Raw genomic sequence first — 22,406 nt, 5'->3', positions numbered from 1 at the left:
AAGATTAGCTTCCTTACATACATTATGAACAATGCACCTTCCTGCCTCTGAACATGGCTTGATCTCACCCAGGATTATTACAAAGTATACTAATTGTTGAACAAAACCACCTAGAAATTACATGCAGCCTCCTAGTCTGCATCTGGTTCTTCACTGCACTAATGAGAAACTCTAATTACTCATCTTAATGTAGTTTTGCTCAGATGCAATAGCATCCATCTTCCAACCAACACTAGGAAAGGCCAACCAGCTCAATACACTGAAGTGTATTGAATACAATATTCAATACACTGAAGTGTATTGAAGCTATAAGGTACCAGTAATTGTACAACTATTGGCTCCGTTTTCTGGAACAGTGCTGGTAGGAAGGCAGACCTTAAAATCCTCCTGAAAATCCATGCCCAAACCATAAGTTGTCCCAGACCTGGCAAGGTAATCCCTCAAACTTTCTGGCCTAAGCCTTGAACAGTACAGTCTTATCAGCCCACAAAGGGACCAGAACAGCTATGGACAACAAAAATGGGAGTAGATCTATGCTTGCATGTTCAATTCATTGGTCCTATGTTTAACCTCCCTAAGGCAAAATAAACTTCAAACGAAATTGCTTGTACTGCATAGCAGAAGCCTCTAATCTCTGCAAGTCTCAAGTGAAAGACAATTTTAGAAGCTTCACTTCTTAAATGAAACAAGTTTAAATATAAAACCAAATAAAACCACCAATAAAGTGTCTCCTACTGTCATCTTAACGTTTCTAATTTGCTGCAATGTTTTGCACATAAAAGCACTATAAACTTTACAGGACAAAAGCTAGAAGCTTTGGCTCACATAGGGAATTTGTAGCAGCTATAAGCCCACTGAAAAGACAAAATTGTGAAAAGAGGTTTATAGCAACATTTCTGCTAAAATTATCTACAACACCAAGTGCACTTAGAAATTTAACTAAGTCATTAAAACTTGCTGAATAAAGAGTTCCCGTCTTAGAAATATTGTTTCAAGCTCCCCACATATGCCGAAAGATAACATTTTTTGAACTGCAGACTTTTTTTCTAATATGCCACATACTAGCTGCCTTGCAGGATTTATATATGACATATGCACATGTACAACATTAAAAATAATTGTTACAACCTGAATTTAATAAATAAAGAAAACTTCAGCACACAAAACCCCTTTCAGTGATCTGTTCCTTTAAAAGGTGTACTAAAGTATCGATCTCTCATTCTCCCTTAATTAAGACTTGATTTCTGTAAACATACAAAAAATTATTTATTTGTACCACCATATCTTCATGTTCTTACTGCAGCAGCTTTATTAGGCACTTTCATAATTAGGCACTGCATTCTTTCTTATTACTAAAATGCATAGACCTAGGAGTGCTCTTTTGGACTATGTTCACAAATAAGATTTTAAAACATCTCTTTAAACTCCAAGTGGAATTTGCTTCTACTTTCAGAAACCAGAACATCCTCTCAGGGACACACATGAAAAGATCTATACTTTTAACTCTGTTCTTACAGCAATACTTCCAATTCTACACAAAGGCTTAACAGCTCCCTCATAAACAACTGTCAAGAGTGGGATAAAACGTATGTAGCAGGATTACATTGGCAGTGCAGATGTTAAAGGTCTTTAAAGATACTGCAATAAAAAGGAACAACACTGTTTGTGTCATGGGTAAGAGATGCTTGATTAATGATTACATATATTTTGGAACGCAAGAGCATTTATAGCAAACTTTTATTCAATAGTTTAAAAAGTGTATGGACATTTTCATGAACAAAATGTTACTCAATGGAAAATACCTTCCTTTCCCTCTTAAGTTCTTCCACGAGAACAGCCATTAAATGCATTAACCTACAGCAGTCAGTTTTCAAATGCATGGGTATTTTTGGATTTCTTGTGTACATATATAGCATTTCCATATTTAAGAAGCTATTGTCCTGAGCAGTGTATGAAAAGACATTTAAACTACCTAGTTACAGGACATTTACTTGATTGACAAGCACAGAACAATTTATAGACTTTAAACATTTAATGTGCCTTTTCATCAAGGAAGGCAAATGATAACTGTAGGACTGTTTAACACTGTTAGTGTCAATTTAGTATCGTGTATTTAGATCTGCAGTAGAAAGACACACACAAAACATTTTTGTGGAGTATATTTTGTTACAATAAACCAAGCTTGTACTCCATCATCATGTGTGGTTCTCCCATAACCTCACTCTGTGATGGATCTGGAAAAAGAAAAGTTGACAGCATGAGGCTTTTACTAACGTTCAAAGACCATCAATAACTATGAATAAAAACATTTTTTCATTATAAGGTTTAGTGCAACAGTTGCTTGACTGATTTTTGACAGTGTTGCACAATGCAGCTCTGTAACTCATAAGTCTCTATCCAAAGCATTGATCAGATAACAAATATATATATCATCATAAAGACACATATATTCTTCAAGCAAAACCAACCATTTCTACATAAGCACAGATTCCTGTAGCCTGAATCTCAAGGCTGATCAAGTTTTGTGTTTAAGAAAACAGGTCTGATTGAAGCTTTTCTCCATAGTTGCCCTATACCTCTTTCCAATACAACTTCTCTGTGCAATAGGAGCTCACAGTCCTCCCTTCTGTTAGCTGGGATATACTCATGGTTTCTCTTCTCCACCCAACTGCCTAGTTTCACAGAAATTCTATACCCTTAAATATTCCCTCCATTCTGTAGAGTATGGTTGACATTAGCCACTGTACTCAAAGGTTATCAAGGACTGTACAGAGAACACAAGAGAGACCAATACTGATAGTATGAACTTCATTTCCATATTAAAAAAAAAAAATCAAGACCAGAAGACAAGTTATGACTGCAATTCAGAAGAAATACCACTTTCTTTATAGGTGTATCAGAGTGTTTTCCTTCCATAAATAATACATATTAATGCCTCTAATTCCTCCAGAGACAAAAACACCTAATCCAGTCTCAGTTGATAAGTAGAGCCTTACCAAAAACACTTGTAACCCACTTGTAAGCATTCTATGAGCATCTAACAGCTTGTTGTGAGCAATGGTAAATAACCAACTTCCTATAAATTATGTTCGACATTGCTCTTCCCCCACTGAACCACAGGAGCCTGGGATTCCTTCCCTTGATCCCTGTATATCCATCTCAGAATTTTACTTCATGCCTCTAGATTCCTATTTATTCTTTATTATTTCCAGTTTCATATGTCCCCAACTATTTTCATTCTCCAATCACATGTCAAAATACTCTCTCCCTTCTTCTGTGTCCTTAAGTACCAGTTAGAAAGAAATAATTTGTTTAAAACCCATTTTTCCAGGTTTATTCTCTTTCACACATACTGACAGTCAGCAGAGAACCACACAACTGCAACCTATTGAGTCAATTTGTGGAAGACTCTGGTTCATTAGTTCCATATCTCCCCTCTAGCCTTTCTTTTTAATTACAAAACTTACATAAACTTTGTATATTTGTAACCTCTGCTCCTCAAAATCTGCACAAGTAGTTAAAAATTTCTGAGGAAACAGGCATACAACATAAGTGCATAATCTTCTACTCCTTTAGAAACCCAGCCTACAAACAAATACTGGCTTACACAGTAGTTCGAAGTAACACAATTAGCAGCTGAAGCACATTTATTTCTCCTTCCCCAGTGCTTCTTTGCTTTTAGGAATTAATTCTGTTCTTTGTATTTTGTAAGTTTAATTTTCTTGTTCCATAGAGGCAAAGAACTTCACAGCTCCCATACTTTATCTTTAAATGTTTCCATAACACTAAAACCAGAATGTATTTACCATTAAGGATATCTTCAAAACCAATGCATTCATCATTTCCCCTCAGAGTATCCAAGGCCATGTTTGAACTGTGAAGAAATGGGAGACGCTGGACCTGTAAGAAGAGTTCAAACAAAAGTTCAAGTTTCTGCAAGTCTGAAATTGAAAGGGTTCATATTTGGACTTCTCAGTCTGAAGCGACTGAGGAAAATCAAGAGGCAGTCACTTTCTTTAAAAACACTGCTGAAATAAGAGAACTACTGGCACATATAGACAGCAAAACCTATCTAAACACCACCATCTTCTGTTGTTTATCTCTCTGTTGGAAAACAGCTGCCTTTCAAAAGATTTTTAGCTTTCAGTGCAGTGAAAAAAAGCTACTAGAGCAAATACTTTGCTTTTAAAAAAAAGACATAGTTTCTTTCTCTTCTGTAAAGCTCCTGTCACATTAAGCTGGGGAGGCTCACTGCAATAAACACATCCACACCCTGCGGTCAGTATTGGGCAATTGATGTATACTGCTGTTGGACACCAGATCAGTTATCAGGTCAGAACTAACTTGTGGAGTGCATGTGTGTGTGAGTGTGTGTGTGTGTGTGCGCGGAGGGGGAAGCGATGGGTCAAACCTCATGTGAGGAAGGGTGGCGTCCTCTCATATCCCTCATGGCAGCCCCTGGAGCCTACATGGGGAAGCCTCGGAGTAGCTGCCAGTCACAAACAGCCCGGGAAAACTCTAACACCACACATCCTTGAGCCCCTAGGCCAGCTCAGATTGGCAGGGACAGTTAGGACACCATCCCTTACCCTGACCTGAAATCCCCAGAGTGGCTGGTGGGTCAGAGACCCCAGCTGGAAGGGCTGGCCATAGGGATCAGAGCAGATAAAACCAAGGGCATGTGTTTGCCTTGTGTCGTGGCTCTGCCATTGGACATGCGAGAACTGGTCTTCTACGAGGCTTCGGAGTTAGCTATATAATCTGTCTCTCCCTCTTTCTCCTTCTCTCTTCTTGATGCCTCTGCTTCTCTTTCTTTGCTTCTTTCTTGATGCTTAGGAGGATAGAGGGATTGAATCTTGATTTAAGTGTTGTGGAATTGATTTACTGCATTTTGATTTAAGTGCTGTGGATTAATAGTATATGCTGAGTCAGTATTGTGTAAAACATTTTGTCTAGCTTGTGTGGTGTCCTTTTGAACTTTGACCAAGTCCCCTTATTTACCCCTTTAAATTAATAAAGAAATTCCTTGGGAACAAGCCCATGGCTTATTATCTTGATGCTATCTCAAGGTATTAAAGAACTCTGTATCTATATATTAAAGTAAAATTCCCAGCCACTCCCATGAGCCGGCAGCTCCTGGGGCTGGAGTTTTACAGCTGCAGAATTTGGAAACTACAACTCTGACACAAGTCAGGAATGCAAGTGAAAGAGCTATACTGATTTTCACATTTAAACATAATCCTCTTTGCAATTAATCTAAATCATAATTACTTCTCTGATCCCCACCAATTCTTAAGCTTCAAGTCCACTCCCAGTTACTTTCAACAGTCTTCTGTACCCTCCATGCACAGAATTACAAAAAAAATTTTAAGTGGTACACACAGCATTTAGAACCTAAATATTCTGAGAAGGGCGTATCTGTACTTAAAATTGCATTCAGTGCTACTAGAGATACTTAAGTTATGCCATGAACATACTTTTCAACCATAAAATTATCGTATCTCTACACACAAAATAAGTCCAAGATTTCCATAATCATGAGTGGTACAACAGTCAGAAGTGCAAACACACTATTCCAGTAAATACCTTGAAGTGAAATTAAACCACAAGAGTACTCGTATACCCAACATGAATCTGGAAGTGGAAAGCCTTCTAATCACCATATTTCCCCCACCCATCCCCCAAAATATCTGTGGAGACACACTAGCAGGATATCCTCACCTCCCTCATTCTCTAAAATGTGCAAACCTAAGTTAGGGAAAAGACTTTTCCTCACAAGACAGCACAGCTGAGATCCAGAGATGTTTTCATATGTCCCATCTGACTTTCAGATCATTGGGACTAGTTAGTAACTTCTGCCAAGTTTAATGCAGCTCACTGTGGTTCAGTAGCACCTGATCACTGGGAGTACAAAATTGCTCTAATACACTTGGAAAACCAACTCTTAATAGCTTGACAACCTTCCACAAGCCAAAAAAGTTTACTAAGACCAATGAACTTTCTGTGTTTCCTAAGGGACAAAGTCAACCTCTCTCCAGCTGCTCTCCATCCTAGGAGAAAATAAGGAAAAGGAGACAGACTCAGCTTCTCAATTCAGACTTAAAACCTTTGAACTTAACTCCCTGTAGACCTCCCTTGATCTTACAACAAAGGCTGCAGAACAATAAGCACATAGCAAATTCTCTGTTTCAGGTTTCACATTACCTCTATATCCCCTCCCAAATCACTATCTGCTTCAGACCTCCAAGTCTCTTTTCCTTATAGGTGCAGAGATTCCTTCCCATGAAGGCCATACATTTCCACAGAAGAGAGTATTAATTTTAGAAATTATTACTCAATTCTTCCTGCTTTCCTCTGAAGGCTGACAGGAAGCTAGTGCACAGAAAAGCTAGAAGAGTTACCACTTCACCAAATAACCAATAAAGCTGAAAGGCTTTAGCATATTGACTCTTCTGAAAACTATTAATTGCAGTGTTTGGTTAGTTGGTTTTAATAAAAGCAGTCCAGTGAATTGATTTCTTTTGGAAATATAACGTATCTCAAAGAAAGATGTCTCTATGAAAGCATGTTCCAAAAGAAGCATTTTTAAAGTAGTTTAAGTTATTACCTGTTGGATAAAAATGCTTACCTGTTTCACTGCTCTGAATTCCATCTGCAGCTTTAAAGGTGCATGGATTCCTTGAATATTTCTCAGCGTGGTAAAGTTTGTTTTATCTTGATTTAACTGGAACTGTCACAAACAACATTGATTTTTATTTCAGAAAAAGTTACTTTCAAGTACAGCCATAGAAGAGATTTGTGACCTGCTTACTAAATCTGTATGTAAAAATTCAGTGAAACCATCATATCTCAAATGTATGGGAAAGACAGTGATGCAGTAAGATTTGTTTTATGAAACTAAAATTGCTTTTTGCTGGATTTTATTCCAAATTAGTAGTGCCAATCTTATTATGTTATTTTTGATAATCAGGACATGTAACACCACCAAGTGGTATAGTTTTGCACTACTTTACTACCATATTGTCCGCATGAATAGGAAGCTAAGTACGGTTTAGAGATCACAAACTTAAAATCCACAATTGATGTCATTGTCAGCCATCAAAGACTACTTGAAAATACTTGATATACTTCTTTTCTGATCAAGTAGGAAGACAGAGCACCACTTACACTCTGTATGACTCTGAAAAGCAAATGAAAGCTCATAACTTTACCAACTGCTCTACGACTGATCAGTAAGACAAAGAAAATCTATTTAGTAGAGGGTCTTTTAAAGAAAAAGTGCCAGCTCATGAATACTGAAGTTCACAAAAGTAAGTTATACTTAATGTTAAGCTTAAGCTTGAACAACCCAAAAAATATAAATCTCTTATTCTGAAACCTGTACTCAATCCCCATGACAAAAGCCTACTAGTAGAGAACATTGAGTCACATATGAGAAGAGATCTCAAAAACCAACAGGAAAATGCAAGCCAAAAGGTGCAACAAGCATTTTCTTCATAACAGCATATATTGAGTGCTTTTCAAAAGTCAGCAGAAAATACTGATTATATTCCTCAGCCCAAACTTATAATTCTGGTCACATTATTTTTCCATTTCTTTTATTTTATAAGGGTAAGGATCTCTTGATAGCAGAACTATGAGTTTCTACTAGTGCTACCTGAATAACCTTTGTAACATTTATGGCAGTAAAAACAACCATGGTTATCTCAGGCTAAGGTAAGTCTAAGTCTTTTCCCATTCATGAAAATAATTCTTAGATAAATTGGCCATAAGCTTACAGAAAAACTAACCAAACAAAATGTGGGAGAAACAATTTAGAAGATTTGCATACTTCTTAGGGGATCACATTGCCTGTTTTAATTATTTCTATGCATTTTTGTCTCTCTAGTCTGTGATCTTTTAATTATGCAGGTTTTATATAGCAAGAACAGAGTTAAAAACTAGGTTATAGAAGTTTAAAAAAAAACAAACAACTGACAAATAGCTCTGAAACATTTAAAGTATTTATAAATAAGCTCATAAAATTGGAGTCACAATAACATCATCCTTGTAACACAAGGCAACACTAACACTGGTTAAAATTAGAATATATTAGACATTACAGCCAGACCTTGTCATGCTGCTTAACTTAGCAGTTTGGAACACTAGATTCGTCTTCACGATATTTTGATAGATTGGATACATCGTATCTTCTCTGCAGACAAAAGAGGCACTAGAGAGGACAATCAGCTCAATCAGCTGTCCAGTTGTCTGGTTTTAGCTTCTACAGACCACTCCTAACGGTCCACAAGTGATGACTAAGCCAGACAAGACCACACACACTTATGACAGACTGTATGTGTAAAATGTGTAGATTGGGACCAAGTAATTTATTGAAAAATACATGAGACTGAAAGTCTGAAAATAAAGATACAGTAAACCTACAGATAAAATGGGAGGATCAGCCTTCCAGAGGTGTCAGGTGGGTCTCTCACCTACCTATAGAGACTGCATACACAACTAACTCAATAACTTCTAGATGACTAAACCTTAGCACACAAATCCCTACTTGGAAGCCTGTTTATATACTTGGAGAGAGTCATAAGTACGAGGTTAACATTAAATAAATTTGCCCAAAACATTATTTGTATAAAAAATATGTTACTCTTTTGAATATCTTTATTCTGTTAAAAGACAAGACTATTCATTACTTGTTACTGCACAAGCAGTCCAGGTTACCGCATTTTTAATTTAAACTTCATAATTAGCCAAGAGCAAAGATGGCTACATTTGATGTTATACTTACATTCTTTTCTGTCAACTCCAGTGGGTGACTGGGCAACAATTCACTTTTCACACTTGTAAAACTAAAAAAAAAGTAAAAAAATCAACTGCAAATTAATTGGGATATTTTTTTAAATTGCATTCCCAAACTAATCTCAGATACAAACACCACCCCACAGAGATACACAATTAGCAATTAGCACAGCCTGAACTACAAAAAAAATAAAAAAAAAAGCTTAACAGTGAAGCAGCAAATAAGGCCTATAACTAGAGCACTATCTGAAGAAAAAGAATTTTGATTTCAGGCACTCTTGTTCCTTTATGCTTGACAAAACAGAATGATAGTGTTTCTTCCTTGATTCCATTCAGAAATAGAAAAAATATTAACAAATTAAAACATAGTGGATCTACTTATGTCCAAGCTAGTCTGTATCTTATTTTAAACTCTCCAAGCTTTTACAATGGAATATTGTACATATCTCCCCCACCACTCAGCTGTATTACCGGCATTTAAAACTCCACGAGCTTATTTCAGATTCATTATCCAAGACACAAATAACCAATCTAAATAGTTTTGCACTTACATAAAATGGCAAACCCCAAACCCACTCTTTTGACTATATTACTTCTACCTTTCGTACCAATGCTGAAACTAAACCATTTCCCATAGTGCTAAGGCAGACTTACATCCATGTATACTAAAACCAGCAGATATTTCACAATTATTAATACTTTGTCTCTTTTGTAAAGAACAGCATCACAAAGATAAAAGTCTGTTAATGTTACCTACTTCTTGAAATGAGATTTCACAGAAAATCCATGCTTGAAAGAGAATTTGATTAAATATGTGGACTTCAGGCTATAGCTTTTGTGACACACCTTGCAAGAAACTTCTTTAAAAAGCCGACATTAACACATACTTTCTTCCTATATCTGAAGTTCATCATTGTCTGTGACACAATTCAACAAGTAAAAGTAGAGCGTACCCTCTGCGCAGAAGATCGGGACCTTCAAATGGCCCTGAAGCTGAAAATTCAGTAAGCGGGATACTATCCTTCAACAGAGAAGCAGTGCCTCTGGAATTCTGGAACAAGAAAAAAGTGAGGATTACTTTAACACAACCAGACTCCTTCTGTATGGGCCATTAGGTCAGGCAAATGAAATAAAGTGCTCAAAGACTTCTTAAAGTAGTCCTGGAAGCCTTAGTCCTTTGAGTCTCTTAGAAAAAAAAAAAAGGCAAAACAAACCAAAAAACCCTCAAAACACCAAAACACAAACCCTACACTAAATTAGAATTCTTTCAGGGAGTCTGGTAAGAGTTAAAGATCCCAATAACAATTTTTTTGGACCTGGTTGAAACAGCTGAAACTGCAATTACCCCTTGTTTGTTCCCACCCCGGGCTGCAGGGATGGAAAGGAAGATGGCAGGTCCTGAGAGCTGACAGGACAGAAAGGAACATGTCTGAGCATTCCTTCATGTACTGCAATACTGACGTTGTCAAGTAAGGTTAAATTGATTTTAGCCATGGTTTGAGGCTGTCATAAAGAGGACAAGGTGTACTTAAGCAATCCAGTATGCCAGTTAGCTGAAAGAACAAAGGGAAAATAGCAATTTGTAGCAGAACACCAGAAGTCCACACACTTACTAAGTAAAGCCACATTAACCCAGACCACTAATTTCAAGCTAACCTACACGATTTTACTGAAGTGATTTTAGGATTGTTCACACAAATTGCTGCACCAATTCGTCAATGCAGAATAAATTCTGGAAGGTGACAGTAATGAGCTGTTCAGTGCAGGAGTTTCCTCCGGCAGCACTGTCAGATCCAACAGAAAAATCATGCTTACAGTTATGGTCTTTTGTACTAAGCATTAGCTTTCATTGACATCAGAGCAATAAGACAGCCCTAAAATATCTGTTTTACGTGTATATAAAGCATCTACAACTGGCACACTCAACACTGACCAGACCTTTCTGAGACTGCTGTTAAGTGAAAGCATTAAAGAGATACAGTACCTAGGGGACGTGACAAGGGAAAATCAAAGTTAAAGTCAAACGCAAGGAGAAAAATCACTAAATATTCCTCAAAAGCAACACTGTAGAGTCCCACCAGTGCCCAGCCTGTCTTAAGTGGTCCCACCACCGCTGCCCTCCGCGGCGGGCCCAGCCGTGACCTCCCTCCCCCAGACTGCGGGAGGCCGGAGACCACCGAGACTCCTCGTCCCGCCCCGCTCCCAGAAGAAGGGCTATATCCACAGCCGCCACGCGCCCTTCGCGCCCATGAGGGAGCCCGCCATGGCCGCGCCGAGCCCCCATGACTCAGCACGGCCCCGCCGGCACCGAGGACACCGAAAGGGCAGAGGAAGGAGGGGTTTGGGGGGGAGGGGGGGACAAGGCAGGGGAGGGCAGGGCGGTCCGGTCCGGTCCGGTCCGCTCCAGTGCAAACCCCCAACCCCGCGGCCCCTGCCCGCACTCACCATCTTGAGCCTCCAACGCGCGCCGCCACTTCCGCCGCCGCCGCCCGCTCACTTCCGCCCCGCCCGCTCGGCGGGCGGAGCCGAGCGCGGCCGAGGGGCGGGGCTGAGAGCGGCCGAGGGGCGGGGCTGAGAGCGGATGCCCGCCCGCCCTGCGCTGCCCTCGGGGGTTTCGTTCCCAGCTCTGTGACGTCCTTGGCAATGGCCTTCCTGCTCCCGAGGTTGTTGGTCGTCGACCGAGCGCACTGTTCACAGAATCACAGAATCAGTTTAGGTTGGAAAAGACCTCTGAGGTCATCGACTCCAACCTATGACCAAACACCAGCCTGTCAACTAGACCATGGCACTAGGTGCCACATCCAGTCTTTCCTTTAACACCTCCAGGTGACTCCATCACCTCCCTGGACAGACTATTCCAATGTTTAATCACACTTTTTGTGAAAAGATTCCTCCTAATGTCCAACCTGAACCTCCCCCAGCACAACTTGAGGCCATTTCCTCTTGTCCTAGTTGCCTGGGAGAAGAGACCAACTCCCACCTCACTACAGTCTCCTTTCAGGTAGTTGTAGAGAGTGATAAGGTCACCTCTGAGTTTCCTCATCTCCAGGCTAAAACTCCAGGCTGTTCCCACATGCCAGCAAAACAACTGTCTCGGTACCGCCCTGGATCCAGGCAGGAGCTGGAGCTGACTAACTAACACCTTCCCATGGTAGACCAGGGTGGCTGTGTTGCTGTGCCTGGTGTGGAGACCTTTTCTTGGTCAAACCCATCCCCTCCTGCTGGACCACAGGCAGTAGAAGCTGCTTAGATGACACCAACAGCATCACAGTGCTGACAGCCTGAGGCAGTAAAACCAGGCCGTGATGCTTCCAGAGGTAAACGCAGCCTCATTGCTGGGCCGGCCATGCAGCCTTCCCAGGCAGCGCTGGGTGCATATGAGGTGTCGGGGTGCACTGCTCTGGCAGAGACCTGAGGCAGCCCTTGGGACCCTGGTCTTCCGTCAGTGACCAACAGGGATGGGCCTGAAGCAGGTTAATCTCTGGAAATGAGTTTTGAGAATGATGGATATAAGCTGATGTGTTAGTAGGCAGGTATTAATAGCCACAGTAACTGTACGGTAACGGAGTTAGTATTAGCTTGCACTTGAAGAACTTTGAAAGATTTTCTGACAATCAAGAGAGAATTTTCCACATATTTCAATGCATAGCTCCAGATGCGTGTCTGGGATATCTATTTCACATATTTCTTCTGAGACCTGTAGTTCATAAAACCCTTTAAGATTTTGCACCAAATTACCCTGATGCTACAAATTTTGTATGAGGCATTTAAACACCACATCTTGCACAGAAACACAATATTTAAATATGAATTTTATATATGGCACTCAGATTTGGAAAAAAAAAGCTGAAAAATTTATACACTTTATACTTTGTTTTTCTCTTTCTTGGGCAAAATCCATCCACCTCTTAAAAAAACCCCCACATTCTCAACCACAGTTCTGGTCCTTTGTATTTAGGTCTTAGATTTAAAGCAAAGACTTCAAAAGAATGAGAATGGAGGACTGAGTCTTTTTAAATCATTTTTAGGAAAATGAGTACCACAAAGGTTTCTCTGATCTTGTAATTATAATGGGTATTTGGTTATTGTGGTGCTGGATTCATTATTATAGAATAGATGTGAATACAAAAAACAAATCAAGTTCCTGTTTAACTGCAGCTTACAGAAAAAGCTAGGTTTGTCACTAAATGTATTTATTTATTGACTGAGTTTGTTGATCAGGATATGACTGTAGAGATGAAACATCTAACTTTCAAAGTCATTCTTGCAGGACACAGACAGGATGCAATCAGTTCATGTACATTTTTGACATCACTGCAATCCACAGTCTAGGCTGCATAACATAAAAGAACATACATTGCAAGAAAGAACTGGTTTTCCTTTAAAGGTTTTCACACTAGGGAAAACTTCCAGACATAAACACAAATCACACACATATTTTTCTCATCAGATTACGAAGTATTTTGAATTGGAGCAAGGCTTGATTTCTTTCACAAGCAGCTTTGTTTTAATGACCTTACAGTGAGCATCTCAGCAGTGAGTGATTGGATTCCTCTCTGCAGCCCCACTGCAAGTTAATCTGAGTTATATGAGCAACTGTTGGGCTGACCAAAGCTTTGATCAGAAGCGAGAGCCTGTGGTGAGCGATGAGCTCTTCAACTGCTCCGAAGCAGAGGGCATGGCTGCCCTCAGTGGTGCAAGGTGATTTCAAGGCTGCTACCAGCACCAGGCTGACCAGAGTGCAGACAGGAGCCTGCAGGCACTGCACCAGACACAGCGGTCCCAGCACACAGCACCCCGCCAGGACTGTTGTTGGCTGCAGGTCTGGATAGTCTGCCTGAAGGCATCTTCCAGGCCGGTGGTAACAGGGTAGAAAGTGAGGTGTAGTAACTGCAATTGCTAAAGAGGCCATTCTTTTCTGTGAACATTCTTAAAAGAGTATGTGGACGCTCTAATTTTAGTGTGAAAATAACTACTTAGCTTCTCTAAAATGGTTACTTCTGTACATTTAGGATGAAGAATTTCATGTGTTGCCTTGAAAGATAACCTCCAAATCATTATTTTTTTAAGAATTTCTCTTCATCATTTTATGTAGAGAAGGTCTGAAATGAATGACAGTTTCAAATATTTTCTGGATTTTTTTTTTACCACAGCATTTTGGAATGTCAGATCTGGTTGTTTTGGTTTAGTTGGGGGGACTTCACTTAAGTTTCAAACAATCCTTAGACTGTGGATTTTTTTATCTTATAGCAATGAGGAAAGTGTTTACTCTTCTCTAAAAAAACATACTCTTTCAAGTGCTCTTTTAGTAGTTTCATTGGTATTAGCAAACAAAAAACCTCATTAAACAAAGTTTTAGGCAGCCTGACTTAAAGTATATTCCTGTTCCAGTTACTCAGCTCTCTCTTGCCTGGATCCCAGCATGGCATTATTTCATATGAGGTCTGTACATTTACTATTGAAACCTCTGGAAGAGACTTACCCAATGGATTCGAAACTTGTCCTGACAGAGGCAAGTGGGGCAAAGGCCACTCCATACCTGCCTCTTCTGCCTATGGAAGAGGAGATCTACAGAAGCCAGCTTTTTTCTGGGAACTCTACTGCTATGTTAAAATAGGTTTTGAGCTAATATATCCTGCCTTTCTACTAAATTAAGTGGTACATTTTACCTCTACCATCCCCAGAGCTCTGTTGTGTGTAGGGGGATGAAATATAGAAATACCTACTGATTTATACCACCAGTGCTATTTAATAGTAGCAAAAGGAGTATGTTCTCCAAAGAAACTTGCCCTTGTATCCATTTTTTTTAATATTGATGCAGCTTTGTCACTTTTCAAAATCTAATTCCTTTAGCATATCAGTGGGCAATCTGTTCTGAGTACGTGAACCTCTATCAGAAAAAAACCTTTATCCTGTGGGACTGGGAAACTCTTTCACTGGTTTCTGTCAACAGCCAGTTATAACTTGTTAAAGTGAAAGTACTTTTTATTTGTTTTTAATCAAATCAAATAAACACATTTCCTTTGATCTTTAAGAAGTCCTTTCTTGTTAACTTGCTTTATACTTTTATGTTTTGGCATTCATTGTAAATTTAATTATTTAAAAAGTTATTTTGTTTTACATTATTAAACCTTTTCTGAATTTAAGATAAACAGGGACATGTTTTGTTAAAGATTAAAAATAAATTTCACACAAAACTGCAAAATGTAGCAAAGATAATAACGTGTAGGCGTCAGAGTGTTCCAAAACAAGACTCTCTAGGGGCTCTTCTGAACACAGGGCTACATTAAAACCATGTTCTGAAAAGCCTCAGGAAACCCCTGACTCTAACCCACCCTTTCCTGAAGCTGGTGAAAGTATTTAGAAAAAAAGTTACTGTTGCAGGGATACAAAAAAAAAAAAAAAGAAAAGAAAAAAAAAAGAATCCCACATATTGTCGAAGTGGATTGTTTTTTTTCTGTTTGTTTACCAGAAAACTCTACAGTTCATAGGATTTTCTTGGATCAAAACTTCCCCATCCCCATGATTCAAAAGTAGCAAGCAGTCCAACAGATGACCAAAAAGAGTACATTGGTATCTCTCCATGAAATGTAAACTTTTTTAACGTGCTGTAGCATCTAGTGGGGAATTAATACTAACAATCAATTATTTGATTAATAAGTCATTAGCAAATTTTAAGTAAAAAGCTGGTATATCCATAGAAGTGTCTTCAGTTCCTCTTTTGGTAAGTCAAATAAAGTGGTTGGATTAAAAAAGAGTCCTTGTTATCTTGAAGTGATGACTTATTTTTTAGCTTGTCAGTGCTTTTGTGAGTCTAGGACTACTTTCTTTGTACTAATCCGTTGTTTGTATTCTGCGAATCCGGATTTGTCTGCGGTCTTTGTGCAGACTCAGAAAAGCAGGAGGCTGCACTGGGAGAGCCGGTCACTAGGGGGTGCTCGGTATCCGAACACCCCGCGCCTGCCTTCCTCGGCGCTCGCCAGCCGCCTCTGCTCGTCCTCGCTCTGATGTTCGTGGCTGGTTGAGAGTACTTTTTCTCTTCACCCATAATGCTGAGAATTATGAAAAATACAAGGTCGAAAGATAAAAAGTAAGGTATATGCAACAGCTGAAGCTACATGGACAGTACTTGGCGGAATGCTGGTAGGCATGTTTCCCTATTAATGGAAGAATCAGTAAACTCTGTTGCCTCCTTTGGACAGTATTAATCTTAAACTAATCCTTCAGCCTGAGTCCAGTGTTTAACCTAGCCAGTGTTTATGTAGTCAGGACCTGACAGTTGAGATCTGAAACCAAGTCCCTCACGAGAATTCACAGGAAAACATTTTTGTCTTTCACCTTAGCCTGAAGCGATTTGCCTCCCAGAGGCATAACCACTCTGCACATATAGGTGAGACTAAGAGCACATTTCCTGTAAGAGTGTCTTCCTAAGGAAACCTTGAATATAATTAATAGTAGTCACAGCTGAAAGAGTTGAATGGAACATTACTTCCCATTCCTGCTACTGTGCAGGGGAAAAAAAAAAATCACCCAAGAGTTTGCCAAAATGCCTAGCAGCAAAAGGGGAGTCCGAGATTGCTCTGACTCATAACCATATCCATTAAGCAGCAAGATAATCAGAAGTCACATTAATTTCCTCTTACAGCTGAATACAATAAATGAGCCCATAATCGCCAAACTGAGAAGATGGCATTTTGCACAGAAAATAGGCATTTACAGCAAAAATATATGCATCACTAAAAATAATTTTTCTTTTCCCTTTAAGACACTATCAAAGAAAAATTTTTCCATATGCATTTTCTGTGATTTTAAAAAAGAAATCATGACAAAGTTTCTGATCCAACCACAATGTGCTAATTAAGAATTAGGCACGCAGAGGGCATAGTGGAGGCTGGCTTAGAAATAGTTAAGACTCAAAACTCTGAAGGCAGTTATGTGTTGAACTCCTCAGGATGTGAGCCAGTTATGCCTAGATTTAGACAGAAAAATCAGAAGAAGGTCTAGAGCCTCCCTATCATTGTCCAGGCTTGGGCTTGGGTTTAAATCTGATGACTCATTTCTGACAGAAAACTGCAGTTTGCTATATTGTAGGTAAACAGAGGTTGTAGCTTACAGTAAGCTTGTGTGCAAGCTCTGACACTTGTAGGGAGCTTGCTTGACTTTTCAGGGAGTTCCACATTGGTGAGATGATCCCATAGAGCGGAACTCACTGAGTCAAGGCTGGAGCAAAAGAGCAACATGGTTTTTGTACTGGACAACTGCTACAGTGTTTCTTCAGGAAAAGTTCTTACTACTTTCAATGTTATTATATTGTAAAGGATGTTGGCTGTTAATTGTTTTTATGGAGAAAATCGTGTCTTGAGAATTTTATTTTTGTTCTTTTTTTTTTTTTGAAACTATGGCTGTACATTTTCCATGGATGATTTTATTAGTACTTCCTTACTACAGGTTTTCCACTCAATGGGCTTAACTTCTTTTGCTCTTTGTATTGCATCTCTTAATTCTGAGTGTTTATGGCTACCTGTTTTATTACATTAAATACTTTTTTGCTATGTGTGTCATACTAACAGCTTAAATCATGTTCCTATGCTCCAGTTTATTGCTGAAAGATGATGAATATGTGTTGCTGGAACTTTGTTACAATGAGATTTCCTGTACAGTTTATATAGCATCATGCTTGTGACAGAAGCTGTCAGTGAATTCAGAGTGGCAGCTCTATACTTATTAAGTAAAGAATGTTGCAGCCAAGAGCCAACACAACTTTTTACACAAAATTACTGAAGCACATACCATTACAGTATTGTAGAAAGTTTTGTATTTAATGTATTGAACTGAAACTAAAGAGAAAGGAAACAAATTAAGATCATTATGCCAGGCAAATTCTCTATTTTTAGCTCTATTTTTGGAAAGGAAGATTGTGGGTTAGCTTCAGTGACAAACCATATTTAAAAAAAAAAAAAAAAAAAAAAAAAAAAAAAAAAATTTAAATTATTTTGATTTAGGCTGGAACCAAGAAGATGCAAATTAACTGTGAAAACTTGTGTGGTTTCTTCTGCTGAAGGACTTTTTAAAGTTATTAAATATTACCGGAAAAACAAACCCCAAGCCATTTATTCAAAGAAGCAAACAGTCCTGAAAGGGTTTGGGAAATATATACAGTGGACATTTCAAGACAGACTGTCATATCCTCCTCTGAGAGTAAATTTGTGTGAATACCTTTGTGGAGAAGGATCAGAGTGGGCAGATCAAAGTAATATACGGGCTCAAGGGAGATATGGAGGGGGAGGGAGGTCGACATAGGATCACATTTGGATTCAAGCGTTCCTCTTGGCTCACTGTGTCCTGTCCCTGCTGTTACAAAGAGCTGTGCTACATAATTATTTTTGTAACATCTTAGTAGGCTTGAATATTAAGTTAACTTGATCCCATTCTTCTTCCTTCTTCTCTGAGTGTTCTTATTCTGGGAAGTTGTGCTCGAACCTCATTGTTCTGGTCATGAAAACTTTGTGTCTGGACAGAAATAATTCAGAGGAATCTTATACTTATTTTTTCTGGTCACTTTTAGCTCACGTGGTTCTTCTTCCATGAAGAGGACATGAAGATTCCAGGTCATCTGTTCCTTTGATAATCCCAGCAACTCTTCCCAGAACATGCTCCAATTTTACATTTCACATGAGTAGTCTTAAAAAATTTATAGAGTGCTTCAGATGAGGTTGCATCAGTACCTACACAGCTACAGTAATACAATTTTTCTCATACAGTGTAGGATCTCATTTTCTTTTTTTCATAGTTGCTTCACACTGGTGCTTCATAGGATACTCTCAGGCTTTGTCGTCACTGCAGATCTTTAACTCGGAAGCACTTACTTTGCTGTGGAAAGTATTAATCATAATCTCTAGTCAAAGACCCTGTTTTATTCTGCTACATTTCTATTATTCTCAGGTAATTTGTGTCTGATTAATCTGATGTTCCTCTAGTTTGAGACCTCATGACTTTCTGGGCCACCATTAACTTTAATTAACAAATTTCTATTTCTTGAGGGACCATCAGTTATGGAAATATTAATAAAGACTGATCCTAAAAGCAATTCCAAAGGAATTCCAATATAGGCTGAATCTTCCCATTTCGAGGCACTTCATTGTAGTCTTCTGTCTGAAAAATACTTTATTCAAATTTCAGTTCTACCATTTACACCCTTCTTCTCTATCTTAAACAGTGGTTTTCCTTGTGACGTTGTAACAAATACTAAACTAAAATTATGCTAGATAAGATCTGTGCTTTACTATTTTCAAAATCTCCTGTTTTACCATCAAGGAAGGATATTTTAATGCTTTGACATAGCCTCCTCTTAGCAAATTGGGTTTTTTTTCAGTCTATGTTATTTTTTAATTACCCAGTGCCTAACTACACTGTCCTACAAAGTTTATTATAAAATTAGGCATATTGTTATAATCAGATTATTGACTCTACTGTTATCTAAAATACTCTTTCCCTCTCTTTCCTAAATATAGTTCCTAGGTATACCACCAGCCAACAGATAAAATCAATATTTGTAAGATTTATTGAAAATCCTTAGTGATTTGTGATTGCTGTGCTGATTCTATGAGAATTGGAGGATGAAATTTACCTAAATTATGAAATTTAGGCTATTCATCTCTTAAAAATTTTCTGCCACCTCGGAAATAGACATTTCCAGTACTATAGATTTCTTCAAAATGACCATTCAGTTATTTCTTCTCATTCTGCTTGAAAACCGAGGAAGAATACTCATTTTGGGGGGTTTGTCCTGGTTAGAAATTGAATCTACACCAGCAATATCTGCATTAAAATTATGATTTTTATTTTTTCCAAATTCGATTTTCCCTCTAGATTGCTATTAAATCTGATTGAAGTAAAAGCTAAAGCTTTTTTTTTCTGTTTGGGAATAGCACGCTGACCATCCTGAAAAGATGAAAAAAAATCCTTTGAAAAAGAGAGGAAGGAAGAGTGTCTGGAGACTTGTCCTCTGGGATATTTCTGTCTAAAGAGCATAAATAAGGATCATACTGTAAATGATGTGCTGTATTGTAGGTTCTCAGTGCACAAGATTTGTCTAAAGGAGACCAGATTTTTCTTTTTATAGTTGAGGGGGGACATGTGGATCTGCACAGTGTCAAAGAGAAGCAACCTACTTTTCTATATATGCTGAGAAGTAGCACTGGGATTGGTTGGTGAGGTGTTTCAACTGTTCTCTCCCTTAGAATGGAAGATATTGTTTAAATATGTTTCTATACTGTCTTATTTTACACACATTTTTATGAATGCAAGGCTAAAGCACCAGACTTCACCATACAGACACAATACCAGTGTTATACATTATACCAGTGTTGTCCCAAAAATTCTTAAAACAAAATATATCCAGTGTGTTTCCAAAGCCTCTAGATCAGCATTTTCCCACTCTTTAATTAAAGAAAAGATTGTAGACATCAGGTGTACCTAGAATTTTACATTACTCTTATTTAGCTCAGCCTGCCAACACATTTTGTTTATTCCTTGAGGCAGTACTCAGACCCAGCATAAAACATGTGCTTCCACACTTTCCTGGAAGGTTTTCAAAGACAGACTGAAAATTACATTCATTCTTTGAGATATGTTCCGGAAGGTCTAGTAACGGGAGACCACCAATTCATTCATTAATGATCTCGTCTATTTTCTTACTAGTCTGAGAATGAGAGGCTAGTGCATTAATCTAGTATTCTGTTTCAATGCCACATTTTCCCATGTTTTTCTGGCACTTTTCCTTAAAGCCTTGTGAAGTTATTCATCTGCCATTTCATACCCAATGTACCGTGAGCTCATGCCTTCTTTAGTCTAATGACAGATATTATGGAAAAATATCTGCTGTTAGTTGATATCTTCATCTGCTCTGCTTCCAGCAGCAACTCACACATGTTATGGGGACTGATAACTAACTGCATTTGGCATCACTGTGGTTTTCCAAAAAGTCGCCCCAGATTCCAGAAGAAGAAGAGAATTCCTCTGAAGCAAGATTACAGAGATAAGGAGCATGAAATGATGTGTTTGGCCCTCATTCTAGATACACTTATCTATTATTAACCACTGTCTGGCATATTTGAACATAATAAGAGGTGAATGTTAGGCAATTAGAAAGAGAAGGGTAGATTTCAGGATTATTTCTCTGTTCAAAGGATTTGACATTTGTCCTACCCCCCACTTCCTTTCCTAGCATTTTAAAACCACAAGCTACTGAGTTATGATAATACATTAGTCTTTGTAATACTGCTAAAATAACTCCATCATTTGGAAAATTCTGGAGAAAGAAACTCAACTCAATACATTTATTGAGAAGTTAAAAGCCACAATGAGAAATATGGAAGAGAATTCCTTGAACATTCATCCGTGCTTATTCACGATAAAATATTGAGAAAACATAGCTGTCTTGTAGCCAAAGGAAGGATGTTATGTGCTTACTTACTGAAATAAGAAAGCCAAAAAACAGTTTTCCATTGTCTCCCTCTCACATATTTTTCTCGCTTTTCTGAATTTTCCTGTAGTGAAATATAACTTGCTGACTGTACAAAATATGTCATCAAATTTTGGAAAACATTTCCTATTTTTTGTATTAATTCTGTGAATGTAACAGTGCCAGCTTTTCCTTGAAGCCTTGAGAGTCCAGGGTGTCAGAGTCTAAGCATGGAGTTATAGGACCTCATCGGGAAATCACTCTATGTTATCGGGTTATCTCTGTAGTGTCTTACTTTCTTTGTCTTTTCCTGAGCACAGAGCCTTTTTCTTCTCTTGCAATGCATATTCCACTTTGGCTTTTCTCTTTACTAGCAATGAAATCCATATTACAGGTGTACTTTACAAGTTGATTGTTCTAAAGCAGGAGAGAAGCAGAAGAGGAAAACAATAAAGACATAAAATAAAGTATTTGCTTCTTGTCATCTAGGTGAAGATTGTATAAGGAGTCATTTATAACAGGCTATGAGCCTTAATTACAAAGTTTATAGGTAGATAATGTTTAGTTCTCACACCTAGTCTCTTCCTTCCTCTCTAGATCAGTGTTCCTTGGAGCTCACAATGTGTCTGCATTTTCCTAAAAAATCAGTGTATCTTCCTCTTCAGGAAGTGGCTTGTTCTTTTATAGCAAAGCCAATCTTTGTCCTTGTTAAAGGCCATATATCCTCTGCTGTCTAGGGCCAACACCCCTGAACACATCTGTCTAGACATGCTAGAGCATGCCTTCCCTCTTCCTATACTGAAAAACTGACATTCCCTTAAAACAGACTTCACAGCAAACTTCTTGTGTCCGTGCAGATACAGAACTGCAAATTTGAAGGGTGTTTGTCATTACACAAAGTTGTTTTCATACATATGCATGTAAGATGAACCACAATTTTTCATAAGTAAGCATGTATGGGTCACTGCTCATCCATTCTTTCCCATGCTGTGAAACACAACAAAACAAAATAAAATACATCATAGTTTTTTTTTGAGTAAGCTGGATCCTAACATTTCAAATATAAAGGACAGCCTATTAGTTCCCTGTTGATTCTTTGTGGTCCACTGGTAGGGAATGTTGGGTGTCCTATAAATGTTATTTGATA

General features: G+C 38.5%; 1 protein-coding gene across 1 annotated transcript; it reads right to left on the bottom strand.

Moving 5' to 3' along the window:
- Positions 1-1,285: 1,285 nt before the first annotated feature.
- Positions 1,286-11,336, bottom strand: POMP (proteasome maturation protein). Its single transcript, XM_017818574.1, has 6 exons — positions 11,242-11,336; positions 9,750-9,847; positions 8,786-8,846; positions 6,629-6,730; positions 3,807-3,900; positions 1,286-2,234 (listed from the first exon to the last, which is right to left on the bottom strand). The coding sequence occupies exons 1-6, from the start codon at positions 11,242-11,244 to the stop codon at positions 2,167-2,169; spliced, it is 426 nt and encodes a 141-aa protein (XP_017674063.1). The 5' UTR covers positions 11,245-11,336; the 3' UTR covers positions 1,286-2,166.
- Positions 11,337-22,406: the final 11,070 nt, after the last annotated feature.

This window comes from Lepidothrix coronata, unplaced genomic scaffold (genome assembly GCF_001604755.1).
Source record: "Lepidothrix coronata isolate B3197 unplaced genomic scaffold, Lepidothrix_coronata-1.0 Scaffold69, whole genome shotgun sequence".
In the NCBI taxonomy this organism is placed as follows: domain Eukaryota; kingdom Metazoa; phylum Chordata; class Aves; order Passeriformes; family Pipridae; genus Lepidothrix; species Lepidothrix coronata.
This window is presented reverse-complemented; position numbering and strand designations above follow the sequence as displayed.